The sequence below is a fragment of the Lissotriton helveticus genome, assembly GCF_964261635.1.
Source record: "Lissotriton helveticus chromosome 1_1 unlocalized genomic scaffold, aLisHel1.1 SUPER_1_unloc_5, whole genome shotgun sequence".
NCBI classification, from domain to species: domain Eukaryota; kingdom Metazoa; phylum Chordata; class Amphibia; order Caudata; family Salamandridae; genus Lissotriton; species Lissotriton helveticus.
The window spans coordinates 2,946,746-2,967,705 of NW_027611692.1; the positions used below are offsets into that span (position 1 = coordinate 2,946,746).

Genomic DNA, 20,960 nt, shown 5'->3' on the forward strand with positions numbered 1-20,960 from the left:
TGGGACCCTGATCCCAAGAAATTAGATCACTTCTGGAACAAGAAATCTTTCTGCCTAGGAGAAGAACCAAGGAAGCTGCAGGAGTTGGACTGCCCCTCTGCCAGTGTGCTGTTTGCTGGGTTGGCCTGCAGTGGTTGCTTCATTGCCGAGGGAAAGGAGAAGGAACTTTGTAAGAACTTTCATCTACAGAATATTCTCCAAGGTCTTGAACTGTGCTTGCCTCCTGCTGAAGTCTCAGTGACAAAAGACTTCACTTCCAGCTCCCTCCTGAATTTCCTTGCTGGGAATTCAGACTCCAGTCACGTGCCGCTGGGAGCTGGCAGCGCGATGCATCGAGAAGAATCGTGTCGCCGCCGCAGCTGAAATAATCGCTACGCCGGAAAAGCGATACTTTGTCGCATCTCCCTGGAAGCGTGTGCTCATCGAAGCTGCCTGCTGTCGCATCACCAGCGAAGCGTGACGCCATCGAGAGAGTCGCCATCGCATCACCGGAGAAGAGTGTCGCAGCTCGAAAGTACAGAGTCGTCGCAAGGCTGCCAGGGCGTCATCACATCGTCATCCCATCGCCGCATCAAGGGCGCCATCTTCTCGCATCGAAACCGGATCATCGCATCGCATCAAGGGGCAATCTTGCGCACCGCAACGGGCCCACAAGCCGAGAATCTACGCATCACCTTCGTTCCGGTAAGGCTCACGATGAGTCCCCTACTCTGCGCAAGCATTGAGGCAGGACGCAACCATTCCCCCGGATCACGGAACCAATGCAACTCCCCTTTTGCAAGCCTTTTGTTTACTTTGAGTATCGCATCCAGGTACATTGTTGAGAACTTTGTCACATTTACCAACAACTTGAACTAAGCAACTTGCATCATCTTTTAAGTAAACTTAATTGTAGTATTGTGGGTTTTTGTCGTTTGTGGTCTTGTGTTTAAAACCTGTGTTGTGTCCATCTGTAGTGTTTTCACTGTATTACTGTGTATATTCACAAATGCTTAACACACTGCCTCTGAGATAAGCCTGTCTGCTCGTGCCAAGCTATCAAGGGGATGAGCAGGGGTTATTAAGGAGTGTAATCCCCTTATCCTGACTTAGAAGTAAGGGTCCCTATTTGGACAAAGGTGAATACCATTGCCAACCAGAGACCCCCAGATCTAACACATCCTCATACACAAGAGTACTTGTAGTTCTCACAGTACACTAGCTGCACATCAGAATCGACTTGCTCCTATGCAATCCCTCTGTGGCATCCCTGGTCTTATGACCTAAATATCTAGGCCGCACACTTTTGGACCACAGCCACCTCAAAACGATGATTCAGTGGAGCAGAAGACATGCACCAGCACCTACTAGGAGGCTGTATGCCCCGGCCCTACAGGACAGAGTCTTCAGTGATACTGTAAGTACACATATCGCCATCTTTGAGGAGAACAAAGGGACTGCTTCTATGACAGTGATAGAGTGGGATAGCATTACGGGTATCACATAAGGCCTGTGCATCAAGATGTAGCACGGTGTAAAACATGCCTTGCGAGCCCAGAACCTCTCCCGTGAGCAAACGATATGAACAGCAGAAATATATATGGGGTAGCTGCATGAAACTAGAACACAATCACCCCTCTCTGAAAGGAGTAAAGAGAGGCGATGGTCAGACTAGGAACACTACACTATCAAACACTAGCATGGCTCCAATGGTCGTTGACCCCAAAGACCCCAAGAAACGCCAGTGGATCCCAGGTGGGAGAGATATTGAATGTACAAGCAGATATAAACCAGGCTTTCCTGTAGTACCACACATCCGTCTACCAGGCCGAGGAGGGAGTGCAAGCTCCCCAATTAGATGAGTATTAGAATAGACTGTCGATTCCTAGACTTAACCGCCTTCAGGGACATACACCAGATGAAACCCTGACCACTGAGGAAATTGGTTTCATGATTGACAAAATCACGTGCAACAAAACTCCTGGGATAGACGGGTTCCCGGTAGACTTTTACTTCATCTATAGAGCAACCCTCTCTCCTAAGCTACTCCAAATGTGCCAACAGGCCCGGCAGGAGGGCACATTGCCTGGATCCCTAAGGGAGGCTATGATATTGGTCCTGCCTAGGCCCAACAGGGACCCCTGGAGCTGCGGTCCTACTGGACACGGTACACCAACCTCAAGATTTGCAGGAAGGTCCTTTCAGGTTGCTACCCTGCCTCTCTACATTGGCACCAAGACCAGAATAATTTTGTACCTGGGAGGAAAATGTGTCTAAACCTATGACGCCTCTTGCGGCTGATGGAAGAGAATATTCATGAATATTCCATGCGTAAACTCATAACTCATAACTTAAAACAGGAAGTGCTGCCCCAATTAGCACTAGGGTTGGGCCCTGACCTCTTCAGGTATTAAGCGGTGAACTTACCACACAGACGAATAACTTATACAGGGCAACTTAGGTGATGTCCAATGTTTGCAGCTCCCTGTCGTTTTGGGGCTCGCTGCCACTACCGACCCATGGGTATAGTGGCAGTTGCAAAAATGCTGTTAATACACTTATACTGCTTCTTGACCCCTCTAGTTTACCCGCCCCTGAGCTTCTTCAGGAAATTGGACTCTGTTTCTGTTCTTATGGACTTAATCTGGGGAGCGGGCCACAAGAGAGTCGCGCTTCGCTAACTATACTCTACCTTGGAACGGGATGGGATGTACATTTAAAAGACTAATAAAGAACTACAAACTTCTGTGTGACTTGGAAGCCTATTATTTCTCAATACAGCCCTTTTTGTGATCTCGTTACAGTTCTCACATTATCATCCACACTAGAAGAGATGGGAGCCTGGGGTGTCTGATCACAGAAACTCATTTACATACAAAGGGGGGTGAAAGCCTGTTCACAAAGCACAACACAACTTGTTTATGTAAAGGTTTGTACATTGCACAGGGAGTGTGATTCAGGTAACAGTGTGGGTGTGACACGAACGAGCAGTCTTAGTTGCTGAGACATGAATGTCTGACGGGTGCATCTTTAGCTCTTTCAACTGTTTGAGAGAGGGTGTCAGTCTCAAATTCTGGGGGCATAGATACCAACAGCTTCCCTCATAATCTTTGCTTTTTGCTTCTACAGTTGGTGCAGATGCCACCTAAGAGAGTAACCTTTCCAGCTAGGTAGTGTGTTTCCTGGAGTCAGCCTGCTTTGCTTTTTCCAAACTTTGGTCAGCAAAGGTAAATGTGTCTTCTACTAAAGTGTTCTTAGCTCGCTTTTGGTAACGTGACCTGAGCAGTATGGCCTAAGGTACGCTCAAAGGTAAAGCAAAACATTGAAAGTCACAAATTTCAATACAGTTTATAAAAAAAAATAGACAAGGAACTTTAAGATTCAAACCAACTTTAGATAAAAAACAATATTTAATAATAATAATCAGAAGCAAAATCTAAAGGAGGGCTGTGATTTAAGGATTATTAATTAGCAACTGTCAAAACCAAACAAAAAAGTAAATGAATTTAAAAAAAAAGCTGATCCACTGAGTCAATCAGGAAGTCACATACAAAATTGTAGCTGACTTCACTAGCTATGCTTGAGGGGTCAAAGGTAAGTTTAGTGCCTGGTGATGATCAACACTTGAATTTGATGCAAAGTTTTTGGCTGAATCAGTCTCAGAAGGTGATGAGCTGCACAGAAGTGGCTTTAAGGGCAACATTCCCTGTTGAACCTGAATTCACAGCAATCAAAAACTATGAAAACTTCAGGCAGTTACAACAGCTGTGAAGTATTTGGAGCTTCCAAGTTATGGAGATGGTTCAAGGTTGATGATACAAAGCTTGGAGCGTCGTGTGAGACAAGCAGCGTACTGAAGTTCACGCTGGTGGTTCAAACATGAAACTTGTAACCGCAAGGTGTATCACAGCAGGTTCAAAGGTTGTTCAGCGATTCAAACCCATAGCTCACTTATCCAAGTGGAAAGGTAGAATACCAATAAAGGCAGATCGAGGTGCAGGAATCTCAGGGTTTGGGCTCTCGGTGCTTACATTGTAGCCGTACAGCGAGGGTAAAAACTATTCATCGTATAAAAATGTACACAAAGGATAAGACCTCAGAACCAATTAACAGCAAAGTACATTTCTGTGCTAATGTTGTGGTAAAACCAACAAAATCAGGTAAAAGGAAGAGGAGAAGGGAAAAACAAAAGCAAATCATGATAAGATGGCTAACAACACAGAGAAATTACCTGATCCTACAACAGTAAAGTTACATCACTGCTACACGAGGCCCTCAGGAGGCCCAATGATGTATCAAATCCAGGAAAATTACTTCAAGATATTTGTTGCCGCTCCCCAGCTAAACAGACACATCGGACGAGTGCTCTGGTGTTCGCGCAAGATCATCCAATTCACTCTAATAACAGACCAAGTGCCCGTGTCCACTTTAGAGTTACCACAAAATGACACACCCAGGCCGAGTTGGACACCTCGAAGGCTATTCACAAAGGTACCTTACACCTGTGAGTAATCTGTACGTGCAAGGATGCTCGTAGAGTAACTTTGCTACTTGTATCTATTCACTATTACGATAACGTTACTCAAAAGTGTGGACTTGCACATCTGCACACCCTTAAATAGATGTGGAGCAAAATGTACAAATGTAACTTACTGAAGCATAAATAGAGCATTAGAAAGTGCAGCATAACCAACCACTGGTAATGCCTTCAAAAACTGCGTATACATTCAAAAGAATGTTACAAAATGACCTATATTTTAAAAATAATTATTGCATGAAAAAATATGTTGACCTTTTAATTAATAGTTATTTTAAACTATTAATATAAATAATTTCAATTAATTCTATACATAACTTTTTGTAAGGCAGTTCCACCTCTGAACAGAGTTGCAAAAGGAAATTTAGTAACTATGAGTACATAAAAAAAGAATGATTTTACTTTAGGGGGGATTTTTCATACAAACCTTTGAAAAAAGATGTTTAAAATGAATTAACTTTCAAGTTAATAGTGTTGCATCATTTGTATTTGTTATAAAGTAAATTTACATTCATATTTAACATACAAATATTTTATTTTTTTCAAGTTTGATAAACTTGTATAATGTTCCCTACATTTTTTACACAGGGAGCGCTTCACCCAAGTTGAATATATATAAAGTTATATTTTTTCTAAAGCCTAAATTAAAAGTAAGCAACATTTTTATTATGTATTTATAATTATTCATTGTGAGGTAGAGAATTAATTGTAACAAGTGTAATTAAACCTTACTAAAAATGAATGTTATATCTGAGATATTTTTTGCCATTGAATTTTTTATTTTTTATTTTTAACTAGTTGCAGTTCCAGTGGATGGCCATGTGTGACATTGGACTTACTCCGGCTCTGAGCAGGAGTACATTTATGACTCTTTAGGTACATTACTCCCTAGTGAGTGACTGTCCTTCCCTAAACCCCTCCCTATACTCCTCTTTACTCCTGCCTTACCCCTCCCCTTTATTCATAATTATTTCACATTTCAAAGCCACTTCCCTCTGTCACTCCCACATTTACTACTAAAACTATAGTAACTTGTGCGGAAACTCTGCAGTCAAGGCAGATAACTCCACAAAGAAAAAGATAGGAGAGGCAGAACGACTGCACGTAGTTTGTGAATCGCATTTTCTTGTATTGTAGTCGTCCTATAGTAGTTTCTGAATAGGCCTGATTATCTGTGAGACTCTCTTGGGTGTATCTGATGTGATTGTAAAGCTTGTGAAACTGTCCTCAGCAGATGGGAAGCAGGTTCCATTAGTAGCAAAAAGAACATGGAAAGAGGCAGCCAAAGTGGATCTTTGTAATATGAGGCTGTGTCCCATTGGAACAGAAGTCATTAGAACTATTTAGGGTGGTGCCAAGAATGGTTTGCATATGGTTGGCCTTGTCTTTAGTGGCACAGAGACTGGAGAATGATGTGGCGGGATGTTGCAGAGATTAACTACCAGTCCATCCATCACCTTTAGCTTTTCTCAATGATCAGCCCTATGTGGCACAGAACAGATGTTGGTCCCATAGAGACCTATGACACAGGGACTCCTGCTGCAGCCCCCTGGTGAGGCTCATTAATGCTGGAAACAGTTTGAGGTTACATTCATTCCTGAATCTAGCAGCGTGGCCTCAAAGTTCAGGATCAAATGGCCTTTGTGGGTCAGAGCTCTGCTTATAAACACTCAGGGACCAAAACACACTGAATGTTTACAAAGGAATGAGTTTAATTCAAGCATTTCCATCCCTCGCTGTGTGTTTTTCCCAGTAGACGGTTTGTTGGACAATCAATGGAGCGGTGTCTTTGTGGCTGCTTCATGTAAATGTTTTGTGATGCTGAAAGCTCCTCCTCAGGGTTCACAGTGAGCACCTTTTATTCTCCCACATTGTCTCTCTTATGTAGAAAGATTACAGTTACAACTGAAGTTTTTGTCACATTGAGAGCACGGGTCATTTCTTTTCTCATTGTGTGTTCTCTCTTGTTCAATGAAATTGAATCTCCAGCTGACGCTTCCCAGGCATTCAGAACAATGACAAGGTTTTTTCCAGGTAAGTTCTCGCAGGTTGAGTGAGACAAGATTTCCGACTTTTTCAGCATTCAGAGAGCTAATCAGGTTTTTTCCCAGTGTGAGTTCCCTCGTGGTGAGTGAAAGTTATTTTATGACTGAAGCTTTTCCAGGATTCAGAACACTGATACGGTTTGAGCCCAGTGTGGGTTCTCTCATGTACAGTAAGGTTGGATTTTTGCCTGAAGCTTTTACAGCATTCCGAGCACTGATACAGTTTATACCGAGTGTGGGTTCTTCCATGTGAAGTGAGATTGGATTTGGTTCTGAAGCTTTTACAGCATTCAGAGCACTGATACGGTTTGAGCCCAGTATGGATTCTCTGATGTTGAGTTAAACTGGATTTGTAATAGAAACTGTCTTGGCATTCAGAGCACTGATACGGTTTATACCCAGTGTGGGCTCTTTCATGTACAGTAAGGCTGGATTTATGACTGAAGCTTTTCCAGCATTCAGAGCACTGATAAGGTTTTTGTTCAGTGTGAGTTTGCTGATGTTGAATCAGACCGCCACGAAAACTGAAGCTTTTTTGGCACGTGGAGCACTGATATGGTTTTTGTCCAGTGTGAGTTCTTTCATGTAAAGTGAGATTGGATTTGGTACTGAAGCTTTTACAGCATTCAGAGCACTGATATGGTTTTTGTCCTGTGTGAGTTCTTTCATGCAAAGTGAGATTGGATTTGGTACTGAAGCTTTTACAGCATTCAGAGCACTGATAAGGTTTTTGTTCAGTGTGAGTTCGCTGATGTCGAATCAGACTGCCACGAAAACTGAAGCTTTTTTGGCACGTCGAGCACTGATATGGTTTTTGTCCAGTGTGAGTTTTTTCATGTAAAGTGAGATTGGAGTTGGTACTGAAGCTTTTACAGCATTCAGAGCACTGATACTGATTTTGTCCAGTGTGGGTTCCTTCATGTAAAGTGAGACTGGATTTGCGAGTGAAACTTTTGCAGCATTCAGAGCACTGATAAGGTTTTTGTCCAGTGTGAGTTCTTTCATGTAAAGTGAGATTGGATTTGGTACTGAAGCTTTTATAGCATTCAGAGCACTGATACGGTTTTTGTCCAGTGTGAGTTCTTTCATGTAAAGTGAGATTGGATTTGGTACTGAAGCTTTTACAGCATTCAGAGCACTGATACGGTTTTTGTCCAGTGTGAGTTCTTTCATGTAAAGTGAGATTGGATTTGGTACTGAAGCTTTTACAGCATTCAGAGCACTGATACGGTTTATGCCCAGTGTGGGTTCTTTCATGTACAGTAAGGTTGTATTTGCGAGTGAAGCCATCCTGGCATTCTGCACACTGATAGGGTTTTCGTCCAGAGCTAGTTTTCTCATGTTTAGTGAGGTGGGATTGATGACTAAAGCTGTTCTCACAGTCATTGCTCTTATTCGAGTAGTTTGTTTCTCCAAGTTGGGTTTGTTCCTGGATACATGCCATCTTAAGACTGACTCTGATTTCTGATCATGTACTTGTTTGTTACAACTCAGCATTAACTTCTAAAATACATTTCAGATGCTCTTCTTAACATATGTATTTAACTAATTATAGTTTTTTCCTGGAGATCATTTTCCTACCTTTAAAGGCACCGATCTAACTTGTCTTATAAACTTTCACTGAGGAGCCCCTTGTAATAATTAAGAGGCCCCTCATGGATTCATTTTCTCCAAGTTATGCCCGGGTGAATTCTATCTAGTTTAATTAGTCTCATTTAGTTATTCTAGTTTATCACATTTGATTTAGGAGTTTTAAAGGCACTGATAAGGTCTTTGGGCTTTAGTGTTTGCCTGTTAAGTATGTTTGTTCATACAAGTAATGGCAGGTAATTAGGGCATGCCAGGGTGGTTTATGAATTATCAATAGTGTAACACTGGCCTCTTTTATACTTTCTGTGCCAGTATATGCTTTTTTTGTTCAGTGGTTAAGACAGGTACATTATCCACTTTGGAAGTTACAGGACAATTTGAAACTACTCGGATCAACCCAAGAGACAGAGTTGGTGGGGGAAAATCTTCCTATATTGGAAATGATAATCCGGCATCTTTGCAGAAACAATATCTAAGAAAGAGCATTTACAATTTGTTTCTTTTAAACAATCTTTAATCTCCTCTGAATCACAGGAGACGGAGTCAAAACCTTGCACTTGTAAATCGGGGATATTAGTCTTTTTGACAGTTCTGTCACATCACAACACGTCTACGGATGCTAATCTGTTGGGGAGGGTTTAAGTCTCCAATGCATTTCTCATAAACCATCAAACAGAATTTACAACACTGAGTTTTCTCAAGTGCTCTGTGTGGGTATCAGTTGTGGCCAATGTTCTCCTTACTCTCAGTTACTGACATTTGGTAAACATTTATGATCATTTTCCTTTAGGGATTTGACAACTTTCACATTCACCAGTTTCTTCCGCTCCAACATCCTCACCATTCCTGGCACATACAATGTGCTTCTTCTCTAGAGCTCGAGAATGTTTTAACTTTCCTTGAAATAATCCTTTTCGTTGTGTTTCACTAAATTTAAACCTTTTTTCTGTTCATGTTTCTGTCACCTGTAGAAATGGAGTCAAAAATTGTAAATGAACACAAAGACAAAATATTTGTGACTTTATACTGTGCACAAAGAAAGCATTAACAAAAACAAGATAGGAAATCAGTTTGAGTTGCATTTCTGATAGTGGTGAAACAGTGGTGAAACAGTGTTCAATCACTGTCCAATGTATCTCGTTCACACAGTGTTGTGCCTCAAGGAAATGTGACGCCATTTTTGTGGTCTGTTTTTTGCACCTTACATTGCTTTTATGTTCGTTAATCCTGGTTTTGACAGCACGTGTAGTCATCTCCACATACTCCTTCCAACAAGGACATGTGATCAGATACACGACATTCCTGCTGTTACAGTTTGTAAAAGCCCGTTGGTCCCATTTTGTGCCATTTTGGAACTCGAGAGTGAGACTTTTCAGTATTCTGACAAGCGGCAATCTAAAATTGGAAAAACCCCTGTTTGCCCATAGGAGAGGTAGAAACCTAAAGGATATCTTGGTACATACCAGACCCTGTACCCAGGTGACCCAACAAACGAGACTGCAAGGTCTACATGGGCACCACCCATGCCGTAACTGCAATAACTGTCACCTAACAGAAAAAGGGCCACATCCATCTTTGGGCATTTTCTGGTTTCAATTAAGGGTCAATCAACTACTTGTGGCGATACTATAAAACGGGACAACCTCTTAGCGGATCGACACTTCGTCGGAGCCGCGTTGAGGGGAGGAAGCCAAACAGGCACTGCTGTTACCGTGAGTGTGTGTGTACGTCAGAGGTATTTTTCTGCCAAGATCTGGGTCTACTGTCTCTGATCCTAAAACCTGATTGCTTAAACATCTTATAGGTTGCCACAGTGGGCACGACAGGAGACCCCCAATACCACGCATCAGGCTCATGAGGCTACTAGACCTGTTATCATAAGTAAGCTACATACTTCCTTACAGAATGCCTTCAATTCCTTTTTCCATAGTATGGAACCAGATGATGATCTTCAGACAACGTTTAATGTGTGTCCCTGTCTATGTGTTTGTTCATATTTTTACTCTTATAGGGTTCCTGGACCACATTTTGGTTCCTTGTTTCCCTGCTGTGTAATTACACTTTTTTTGAACATATTCTACATCTTGGTTTATTGTGACCTTTTGTTCATTTACAGGTTCAAAACACGCCAATTGGGAGCAACGAACTTTAATAAAAGAGATAGGTAAATTTTCACCTAAGTTTATTTTTGTAGAGCACACTTTTACATCTACATCCATGTGAGTAAGGTGAGGATACCTAGTGCACATCCTTGTCCTGAAGAAGGAGTTTTTACTCTGAAACATGTCGACGACGCACTTGTGAGGTTATCTTACCCTAATTAACAAAGACAAACCTCCCTTGCACTTTTTAACGATACCAGCCGGGGACTGAATAAAGTTTTTTAGAAACCCATGAGCCAGGTATTTTTTAATATTTCACTTTTCACCCCACCACTCACATTATATCACCCTCACACACACCAACACATAGTTCACTCATAAGTGCTCCTACGTAGTCGTGAGTCGCAGCACGCCGCATTCCGTAGAGGTTTGCGAAGACCCCAATGATGAAGCATGACACCAAGGGGCCTTTTGGTGTGTGAGGGGTATTTAAACAACACTGGTTGCTCCCCACCACTGTAGGGGTCACCAAACCCATCTTAGTGGATTCCTTTTGTTTATGCATTTTGCTTGTAGTAGACAGGACAAAAAAGGGAAGGATGGGAGGACGCCAAGAGATGGAAGTTAGATCCAGAGAGAAAATACGCAGAAAGAACAGACAGAGGGAGGATGGTATCATGTGGTCTGGAAGAGGAGACAGATGTGCCAATTGTTAAGGAACTGGTGGGTAAAACTGACCTAAAATGAACTGGACCTGCACTACACCCAAGCATGTACCAGGAGGAATGTGGATCCATCAGGTGATTATCAGAAGTTTGATAACAACAAGAATAGTGCACAGAGGGAGTCAAATGTTGAAGCTGAAGAGACAAAAAAAACAGAGATCAAGAAAGGGAATAGAGAAAGAAGAAACAGGGGAAAAGGAAACGTAGAGTTATAGGAATCCTTACCTGACAGTTATATTATATTTTGTTCTTCCGAGGGTGGCACCCACGCTGCACTGCCTGCTCATCCCAGAATACCTTGAAAGGAAGTAAAAAAATGGTTTTGCATCAGACGACAATCACACTTCATCCCATTTTACAAATAACCGTCCTGAATTTACAAAACAAAAGAATCTCTTGTTCTCTGGATGCCATTGTCAAGCAACTCTGGTTATGAATACATATTTTTTTTTTGGGTTCAAGAGCCATGATCCTTTGCTGGAAAAGGTCTCTGTGAATATAGAGTGAACCCACAGTCTCAGAGAACAAACCCTCACAACCCGGTCCACGTCTTCATAACCCCCATCTTTCCATTTACAGACCATGAAACTTGCAAATCAAAACAATCTGGTTTACAAAGGTATGTTAAAGTCCTTGTACATAATTCTGCCCACCATTCATAAATCAGTGAACCAGACTCTTAGATTTAAACAAACCATGCTCTCTGGGCAACAGTAATTCAAGCTCAAGCTGATGCAGAGTTTGAATGCTGAGCAATGGAAGCAACAAAGCATCAACGTGTTGGTGCTTTTTATCTATAACTTATCTGAAGGGATGATGCGGGGGGTCAGCATAAATAAATCCTTCACGAGACAAAACTTGGAACATTGAAATGTTGAGACCTCCATTGAAGACAATGGAGCAGCAGCAGCCTATTCAACCTGATATAGGCCCGCTGCTCTCAACATTACAATGTCCTTATACACAGCCTCTGCCTCTCTGAAATATATGGTTTGGGCAGGAGAAGGCAGAAGATAGAGCCTGCAGCGGGGCACACAGGAGCCTCCCCCCTTCCTCCTCTCATAGCTCGTAGTGTCACTGGTATCTAAGAAGGAAGAGGGGGGGGTTCTGCTCATCTCCTGCATCTCCCCGGCTCAACTGAATGAGGAAAACAGTTTAGCCGAGCCCAGGCAGAACCAGGGTCTGACTTCAGCCTCCTTTCACAACTATTGCTGTGACTGTTCAACATTTCACCCCTGTGGTCCTGCATGCGGCTGTTAACTGTTTCACATTCACAGCAACAACTGTGAAACAAAGGTTTCGGAGTACCGGAGGTGTTCCGACCCCCTCGGTCTCTGGGACACCGTTGTTTTATTAATTAACACATTATGCCCTCATGGGGCAAACAGTGTAATGACCTTATAGTCAGCCGTAGCAGGCAAAACTGCTCATTAAAGGACCGTTCCCTTGGTAAAGGCACTTGCATTTAGCTTTGGAGTTACAACAAGCAGTAAGGTCATATTAAAGAGTAATGGTTACTTAGTCAGAGAAATAATCATCTTAATATTTGCAGACTCTGATATAACTCAAGATGTAAAGTCAATAGGCAGACCACCACAACAAATGTGTGCTAAGAAATAAGAAAACCTTTTTCTATAATATCAAATAGCAAACTGACATAGAATCTGCTTAGTTCAAAATCAAGGAAAAGTTCTTACGTACAAAATCAGTAAGAGGACTGACATGTAGTCTGCATTTTGGAAAAGGGTAAAATAAAACAATTGCAACAAATATCCCAAAACAGTACATTTTATAAGTTTTTAGACAGAGAGAACACATTATTGACATGGTTCATGATGAGGTAAAAATGACAACAACTAATGAATGTTCATGAAAACATAGCACAACAAAATGTAATTTAATAAAACACACCTACAAAATGAATAATTAATTATGACTCTTCACCTTAAAGCAGGAGATTGGCATTGGATCTTGCATGTTCTACCAACCAATACAGCAACATGGGACAACACTAGTATTAATTCTTCTCAGGTCCTTTACTATCCTCCTTTTTCTACCTGTTTATTTAATTCCCGTGATAGTAGAGTTACATGGGCTCCATATCTCTTCTTTTAGAATGCTTTGCTTAAAAATGTTATCAATGACAGGTATATGCCCTCCTCTGCTTCACGTGTATGGTTGTACTGAGGAGTGTGTGGACACACTGCATTCGGTTTCACTGCGATTTAAGCTGGCTCTGCACTTTCAATCAATTCACATTTTTTTCCTGTAAAATTCCAAGCCTCTTGATTTACTGTCTAAATCTGGAGGTAAATACTCTTATGTAAAGCCTGGAAACAAATTAACTCTTGAGTTGCCGAATGTAATTTAGAGCCTTCACGTTGTGTTTGAATACCAAACACCATCCGGTGTACAGTAAATTGCTCAAGTCAATTTACACGGTTATTCCCTAACAAGTTTCTGGCCATTCATCATTGACCCAATTTGTACGGGAACATTTGCTGACAGCTCATCAGTTGTTTATTAGAAATGCAACTTGGACTCCTTTCCCAAGAGGGATGGGTTGGGAGCTCCTGTCAGTCTGACTGTGGAACGGGTAGCACATTTAATGATTAAAAGTGATGCTGGGCGTGGCTTGGCGGCGGCTGTAATGGCCGCCTGATCCCGGAGCTCCGCCGGCCCGAGCCCTCAGCCTCGATCCAGCTGGACATAATCCGCTGCTTCGCGCGGATGACCAGTGTCCACAAGTTCCCCTGACCCCGCCGCGCACAGCGGTCTGCCTCCGGCTCCTCTACGTCTCGCCGGCACCGAGATATGGCTCCCGCCAGAGCGGGCCGGGAGAGGCCCCGGAACGTGCCTGCATCGCGGCCGGCGTGCCTGCATCGCGGCCGGCGTGCCGCGCAACGAGAGGCCCCGGCTTGAGGCCTAGTCTTGGTGGGGACGAACTTAGCCCTGCGGCGGGCGCCCGGCCTCTGCTTCACGGAGCGCGCTGGGGGGAGGCCGCATGGGCCGCAGACCTTCGGCCCGGAGCCGATAAGACCCCTGGCTGGACACTCTTGCCACGTGAGGGGGCGGCGTGCAGGGAACTGCGGCCCCAGCTTGCGGCCAGTCTACCAGTGGCCGACTTCGCCCACCGGGGCGCGCCCAACATCCTTCACGTGGCGCCCTGTAAGGGCAGGACATTTTGGGCCGAGGGGCCCCCGGTGAAGTGTCGGCGGACCTGAGACTGCGGCGCATGGGCCTGAGGAGGTGGCGGAGGCCTGGTGCAGCGCCAGAGATACTGTGTAAGTGGCGAGCTGGCCTGGGGGAGTGACTGGGACCCTGCGGAGCCCCGGCCCGATGATCGTGTTGCCTCTGCCGCGGCAGTGGTGGTTCCGCCTCTGCCTGTGGTCCACTGAGGTGCCATATGGCTGGGTAGTATGGCCCCTGGTGTCCACGCCGATCGCCTCACACTGCCTGAACTTTGAGGCGCTCCCTAATACCACTGACCTATTCTATCCGCCCTGGTGATCCTCTCCTGACCGTCGGCCCAGTTGGGGGGCTAGAAACTGGAGGGACGAGCACAGAGTGCTTCCATTTTACCAGCTATTGCATTGCGTGCCGGCGACCCACTGTGACGACAGAACACCGCCCCGGCCCACGGGTCTGCTTCTCGATGCCAGCTTCAACATGAGGCCTAAGCAGGGTCCGCCCGCACAATCGAACAATCTCGATAAATACACAGTACAGAGGGGTACGCCGTGGACCGAGGTACCGGCGAGCGGCCAGCAGAGTCCAAAGGAACCATCGCTGGCCAGTATTATGATGGCTATTCAGGCACTGGGCACCACCCTTGAAACTAAAATCGACAAGATGGCCATAGAGGTGAACCTTCTCCGGACTGACCTCAATGAAACCTCGGAAAAGACAAAGGCTAATGAGACCGACATTGCGGACCTGCGGGCGTCTACGAAGCATCTGGAAAAGAGAGTCAATGATTTGGTCCATCAACACCGTCAGATGACGATACGACTGGACGACCAGGAAGGGAGGGCCAGAAGAAGTAACGTACGCCTGGTTGGAGTTCCGGAGGACCTCGAGGGGCCCAGTGTGGAGCTGTTCGTTGAGGATTTAATCCTTAAGCACCTCAAGCCAAAACGTTTGTCTAAAATCTTTACCGTCGAGCGCGCGCACCGGGCGCCCATCCCCAAACCTAAACCGGGAGCGCCACTGAGGAAAATTATTGCTAAAATCCTCAACTACAGAGACAGAGACGCTGTCCTTCAGGCGTCCAGACAATCTGGGGATCTACTCTACGAGAACGCCGTAATTCGATTCTTTCCCGACTTCACCCTCCAGGTCCAGCGCGAGAGGAGGTCTTTTGCGGGTGTGAAAGGGGCACTCCGAGAAAAAGGTATCAAATACATGATGTTCTTCCCCGCCAAACTCAAGGTTCTCATGGGAGAAAAGTCCTTTTTCTTCATGTCGCCATCGGAGGTGCAGGAATGGATCGACAAGGAGGTGGCCGTGACGGGCGAGGGTGCGGAGGCCCAGAACTGGAGAGACACTCAGACCGCATCTCTGGGCTCAGCGGCCGGGGGATCTAAACGAGATGGCCAAAGTCAACGCTCCTGGAGATCCCGCTCCGCAAGTCCGACCTGAACGACACAGCAGAGGGACGCCCGAAGACGGCCTTCGCGAGACTCACAGAGCCGATAAGTGTCACTTTAATGTATTGATCTGTTGCCTTTGACTCTTAGATTCTGACCCAGGGGGTTAGTTGCCCATATGACATCATAACCAAACATAGACACTGGAATTCCGAGTTGCAGGACTTATGAACTACCTCACTTCGAGGTTGGGGGGGGCACGGGTGGCGGGTGTGGCCGGGCCAATGCACGCTTCACGTGACAGGTCCATCTGAGGGGAGGGTGGATTGTTCATTGTTGGAGGTTCCTCTTTGGGGAGTGTCTCTGGGCGAAAGGCACTCTGCTAATTGGGGATGTGGGTAGTTCTAAACCCGCAGACCAGGGCGGCAGGGAGGGGGGATGGTGCTCTGGGTGTTGGGGATGTGGGTGGGAAGGGCTGGGGGGGTCGGGAACAGTTTGGTAACGCTGGGCTCCACCAATGCTGTAATGATCAATGTTTGTATTGAACATGAATGTTGGGGAGGTAGCTGGGAGGGTGGGGGAGTTGGGAAGGTTTTACGATCATGTGTAGTTCGCAATGTCATAATCGACCCGGGCGCCAGAATGCAGGAACAAGTCATGTCACACAGCAACGGTTATAGCTAGGAGATGGGAAAAAAGCCTCAAAGTTCTGAGCTGGAACGTCAACGGGCTAGGAGACAGACTCAAGCGCACCATAGTCCTGAGATTCATTAAAAGGTACCAGCCGGACGCAGTCCTGCTGCAGGAAACACACCTCATGGGGAACACATCCTCAATACGTGGGGGTACACCCTTGCAGCTCACTCCGGCTTCACCTCAGGCTCCAGGGGTGTAGGGATCCTGTTGCGTCGCTCACTGCCCCTTCACATAGATCACACTGAGTCAGACCCTCAGGGCCGCTTTGCAGTGGTGTCCGGCAGATGGGAAGGTTACCACCTGAACCTGCTCTCTGTATACATCCCACCTGGCCTCCAGACTCAAGCATACACAGATCGGGGCAAACTGCTTCTCTCCCTCCCTGATGGTCAATTGGTAATGGGAGGAGATTATAATGCTGTAGTGTCGGGGACCCTGGACAGACACCCCCCCCCGAGACATACCACAGGGGCAGAAGTGGCTGGCGGACTTCTTGGAAGCCTTAGGGCTCACAGACTTCTGGCGGCTACTGCACCCAGCGGATACTCACTTCACCTTCTTTTCCGTGCCACATCGCTCATTCTCCCGCCTTGACTACATCCTCACTCTACTACAACACGACACAACGGTACGAGAAGCCACGCACCTCACCCGTGGCATATCTGACCACTCGCCGGTTATTACCCATATAACGTTCGGGACTCGGCGTGAGTGCTGTGTCGCACCAATAAGCGCTTGGCACTTAAAGAATGAGGAGACTAGTAGGAAGCTATCTAAGTCAATTACCCAATACTTTGACGATAACGTAGGGAAGGTGGATTCCCCTGTCACCCTGTGGGAGGCCATTAAAACCGTGATCAGGGGGGAGGCGTTGTCGGCCATCGCAGGTAAGAGAAAAGATAAAGAATAGCAGGTTGCCGCAGTGGAAGCAGATCTGGCGGTGTTAGAGAGGGAAGCGTGTGAAACTGGGGCGACTGACGTACAACATCGACTGCAGCTAAAAACAACGGAATATAGGGAACTAGTTACACAGGAAGCTAAAACAGCAGCCATACATAAGATGGGAAGGTTATAAGACCAGGGCGACAAAGCTGGGAAACTTATAGCATGGCTCGATAAAAAACAACAGGCCAATAAAGTAGTGCCGGAAATACAAACTGCCTCAGGGACTGTTGTAACTGAACCCCGGGAGATAGTGGCCGAATTTGCATGACACTATAAAGAGGTTTACAGCCGGGAGTCCGACCGCCCAGAGGAGGACTCGGTAGCCCTCCTTACAGATATCCGACTGCCTTGTCTGTCGGAGGAAGACCGAGAAACCCTTGAGAGCCCACTCGAGGTCACTGAGCTTCAACGCGCTATAGCCGACCTCCGCCCGGGAAAAGCCCTGGGACCCAATGGCCTCCCAATAGAGCTCTACAAGCTAAAGCCGGATGCCCTCAGTAACCACCTAAAACACATGTTCGAAAAAAGTAAAGAGGCGGGACTGTTGCCACGAGACCAGCGCCTAGCAACTATAGTGGCAATACCTAAAGAGGGGAAACCTAGAGAGTCCTGTGCCTCATATTGACCAATCTCGCTGCTCAACGCGGAGCCCAAAATGTTGGCCAAAACACTGGCAAATCGACTTCAATCGGTCCTGCCTATCCTGGTCCATCCGGATCAATCAGGGTTCATGCCCCACCGCAACACCGCACTCAACATTTGACGTCTTAATGGGGTACTCGGGCAACGACATAGGTTGCAAGAAGATGCAGTGGTGGTCTCTCTTGACGCCACTATGGCATTTGACACCCTAGAGTGGCCTACATGATCGCGGTACTTCGTAAATTGGGCTTTGGGCCGAATTTTATATCCTGGATCCGTCTCCTTAACACTGAACCGCTAGCCCAGGTGGTGGTAAATGGTAAGGCGTCCGAGGTCTTCACCCTTGAGAGAGGGACTAGACAGGGCAGCCCTCTCTCTCCCCTCCTATTCGCGCTTTCCCTTGAACCACTCGCGGCCTGGATAAGGCAGGACGTCTACCTCAAAGGGATAGCATGGACGGAGGGATGGGAGGACAAGATCTCCCTATACGCTGACGATATCCTTCTGTACCTCTCCAGACCGCGTAGATCTGTCATGGCGGCGCTTGATATCTTCACGAGCTTCGGACGAAACTCCGGATTTCGGATAAACTTGAGAAAATCCCACCTTTACGTACTCCACGGGGACCCCCCAAGGCTCCCTGCCACTTGTCCCATAACAATGGTGGAGGACGGCTTCAAATATCTAGGAGTCTTTGTCTCCACAGACAAGACTCTACTGTACGAAAGAAATCTACTGACACCTCTAAGACGGCTCCAACGCGACGTTAAATCCTGGCGGCAACTTCCATTGTCATTGCTGGGCCGAGCGGCCCTTTTTAAAATGATGGCGCTGCCAAGATTTCTCTACGCTTTAAAGAACTATCCAGACCTAGTACCCAACTCGTATTTTGTAGCAGTTGAAGCGGCGCAGCGTGACCGCCTATGGGCAGGGGCGCCTAGAATCGCATTGCGCAAACTCACACTGGGGTGGTACGACGGTGGAATCGCCCTCCCTGACATCCGCAAATATTACTGGGCCGCCCACCTCTCAGCGATCAACCAAGGTACATACAGTGACGGGAACGACCCCGGGTACGGGATGGACAGATGGCTACTTCCTGGGGGGAATTATGAGGTCGCACTCTACTCCAAGCCGGGTAAACACCAACTCACAGGACCAACTAAACACTCAGTACAGATATGGCACATTGCTCAGCGGAAACTAGGGTGGTCAGATGTCCTTACTATGTAAACTCCACTATGGGCCTCCGAAAAACTTGGCAACTTGGGGCACACCAAGGGGTTCCGTAACTGGGACCTGATAGGAATATCACAAATCAGAGACATCTGGGGCCCTAAAGGAATCCACACGTTTGCCCACTTGCAGGACACATACGACCTAGCTCAGACCGAACACTTCAGGTACATGCAAGTGCGACATTCTCTGCAGGCGAACATTCCACCAGAGACTAAACTGCCTCAGACCTCCCCACTCGAAGACAGATTACTGGATGGACACATTACAGACCACGCCATCTCTCTCACATACAAAAAGCTAATCAACAACCCCCCGACACGCTCCTTCCCCTAAAAGAGAAATGGGTTGCTGACGGGCTGGAGATAGATGAGGAAGAATGGATGTATGCTCTTGCCTCCCCTAGGGAGGTGGCGATTTCGGCCCGATTGCGATTAATCCAACTGAAAATTCTTCACAGAGTGTATATCTCATGTACTAGGCTACGGGGAGGTGAGGAGAAGGGCTCTGCAGAAGGGGATGTAGAGGGACAGGAACCTTCTTCCATATACTGTGGGACTGTCCGAAGGTGCAAAGATACTGGAGACGAGTGGTGCAGTGTATGCGGGAGGTATGGGAAGTAGAGATCCGTTTGGAGGCTAAGAGATGTCTCCTGAACATTTGGGAGCCCACGGACCTGCCTCCAAAGGGGAAAATCTGGGTGACACGTTGGCAGATGGTGGCGAAGAGAAACATTGCTAGACTGTGGGGAGCCCCAAATCCACCAAAACTGACAGACTGGCAAAGCGACATGGATTGGTGCATGCTGCAAGAAAAGACTGTATATACAGCGAGAGGATGCCCCCGCAAATGGGGAGAGGTATGGTCAAGCTGGAATGACTTTAGGGGAAACATATGTGAGCCTCCTCATGTCCCACAGACCGGCTCGGAAGACATGGACTAAACTGTTTTTATTGTTGCTATAAATGTGAGTAATGTATAAATTTCGGATGTATTCCTGGTGCTGTAACGGGCTCAAGCTGAACGTAACTTACTGACCGTGTTTGTTTCATTACTCAATAAAAAAGAAATAAAAAAAATAAAAAAAAGTGATGCTGGATTCCCATTTACTTCTTCTACAAAAGGGCCACTCTGTGTGACCTCTAGGACTGCACCAAGCATGCAATCCTTCTCCCGTCTCAGGCGCTGTCATTGTGTCTGATTCAGTCCACTAGAAACTCCTAGTGTAGATGCAAGTTATGGAAAATCCTTATTAATCACTAAAGGATTTTGTTGAAATCCTGAATTCTATGTCAGGAAGCGGAGGCGAGGATTATGCATGTCATTTCTTCATTTTATTAACAGCAAGTTAGAAGAAACAGAAAAAACACAGGCTGCCAACTACATATCCCATGAGGCACAACAGTAACCATGGGAGCCAGTCCACCAATCATAGTCCAGCCGAATACATAAAGCAGCTCCCTCGATGAAGTCCGTCCTCTTTCTTCATTGCTGCCCTCAGTTAAGTCCCTTTGCATATTCTTAACTGCGTATTTGGGACTTGCGGGGGCAGTTTCCTTGTGTGACAGCTTTTATTTATATTGTATTGCTTGCGGGTTTCTCCCGCTGTGTAGCTGACGCGGTAGGCTTGTCTTGAGCGTCTCTGTTTAGCCAGTGCGCCGTGCGGTGCTGTCTTTCCATAGACGCACGGCCGGTGCTTCAGCTTCACCACAGCGTTCTTCGCGCACGTGTGGTGAAACACTCCGAGGCTTCTGGTGCTTCGTCTGTTGTGTTGCTCTGCCGCCCCCCCCCACCCCCCCCACCCCAGCACTGACACCGCATGGCGGTCTATTTTACGGGCTTTGCCCTTTAATAATAAGCGTGGCCTGGTTGTA

General features: G+C 46.1%; 1 protein-coding gene and 1 long non-coding RNA gene across 3 annotated transcripts in view; one reads left to right on the top strand and one right to left on the bottom strand.

The window, feature by feature from the left end:
* LOC144806148 (uncharacterized) overlaps positions 1-20,960 on the top strand; it is a 1,180,470-nt gene that overhangs the window by 517,883 nt on the left and 641,627 nt on the right. The gene's annotated exons all lie outside the window — the stretch shown is intronic.
* Positions 3,430-20,960, bottom strand: part of LOC144806145 (uncharacterized) — a 196,750-nt gene continuing 179,219 nt past the window's right edge. For both annotated transcript variants that reach the window (XM_078672579.1, XM_078672578.1), the window contains exons 2-3: positions 11,204-11,275; positions 3,430-9,116 (exon numbers count right to left, since the gene is read on the bottom strand). In XM_078672579.1, the coding sequence (XP_078528705.1) occupies positions 6,608-8,005 (1,398 nt within the window). In that variant the 5' untranslated portion in view covers positions 8,006-9,116; positions 11,204-11,275 and the 3' untranslated portion in view covers positions 3,430-6,607. The remainder of the gene's footprint in view (positions 9,117-11,203; positions 11,276-20,960) is intronic.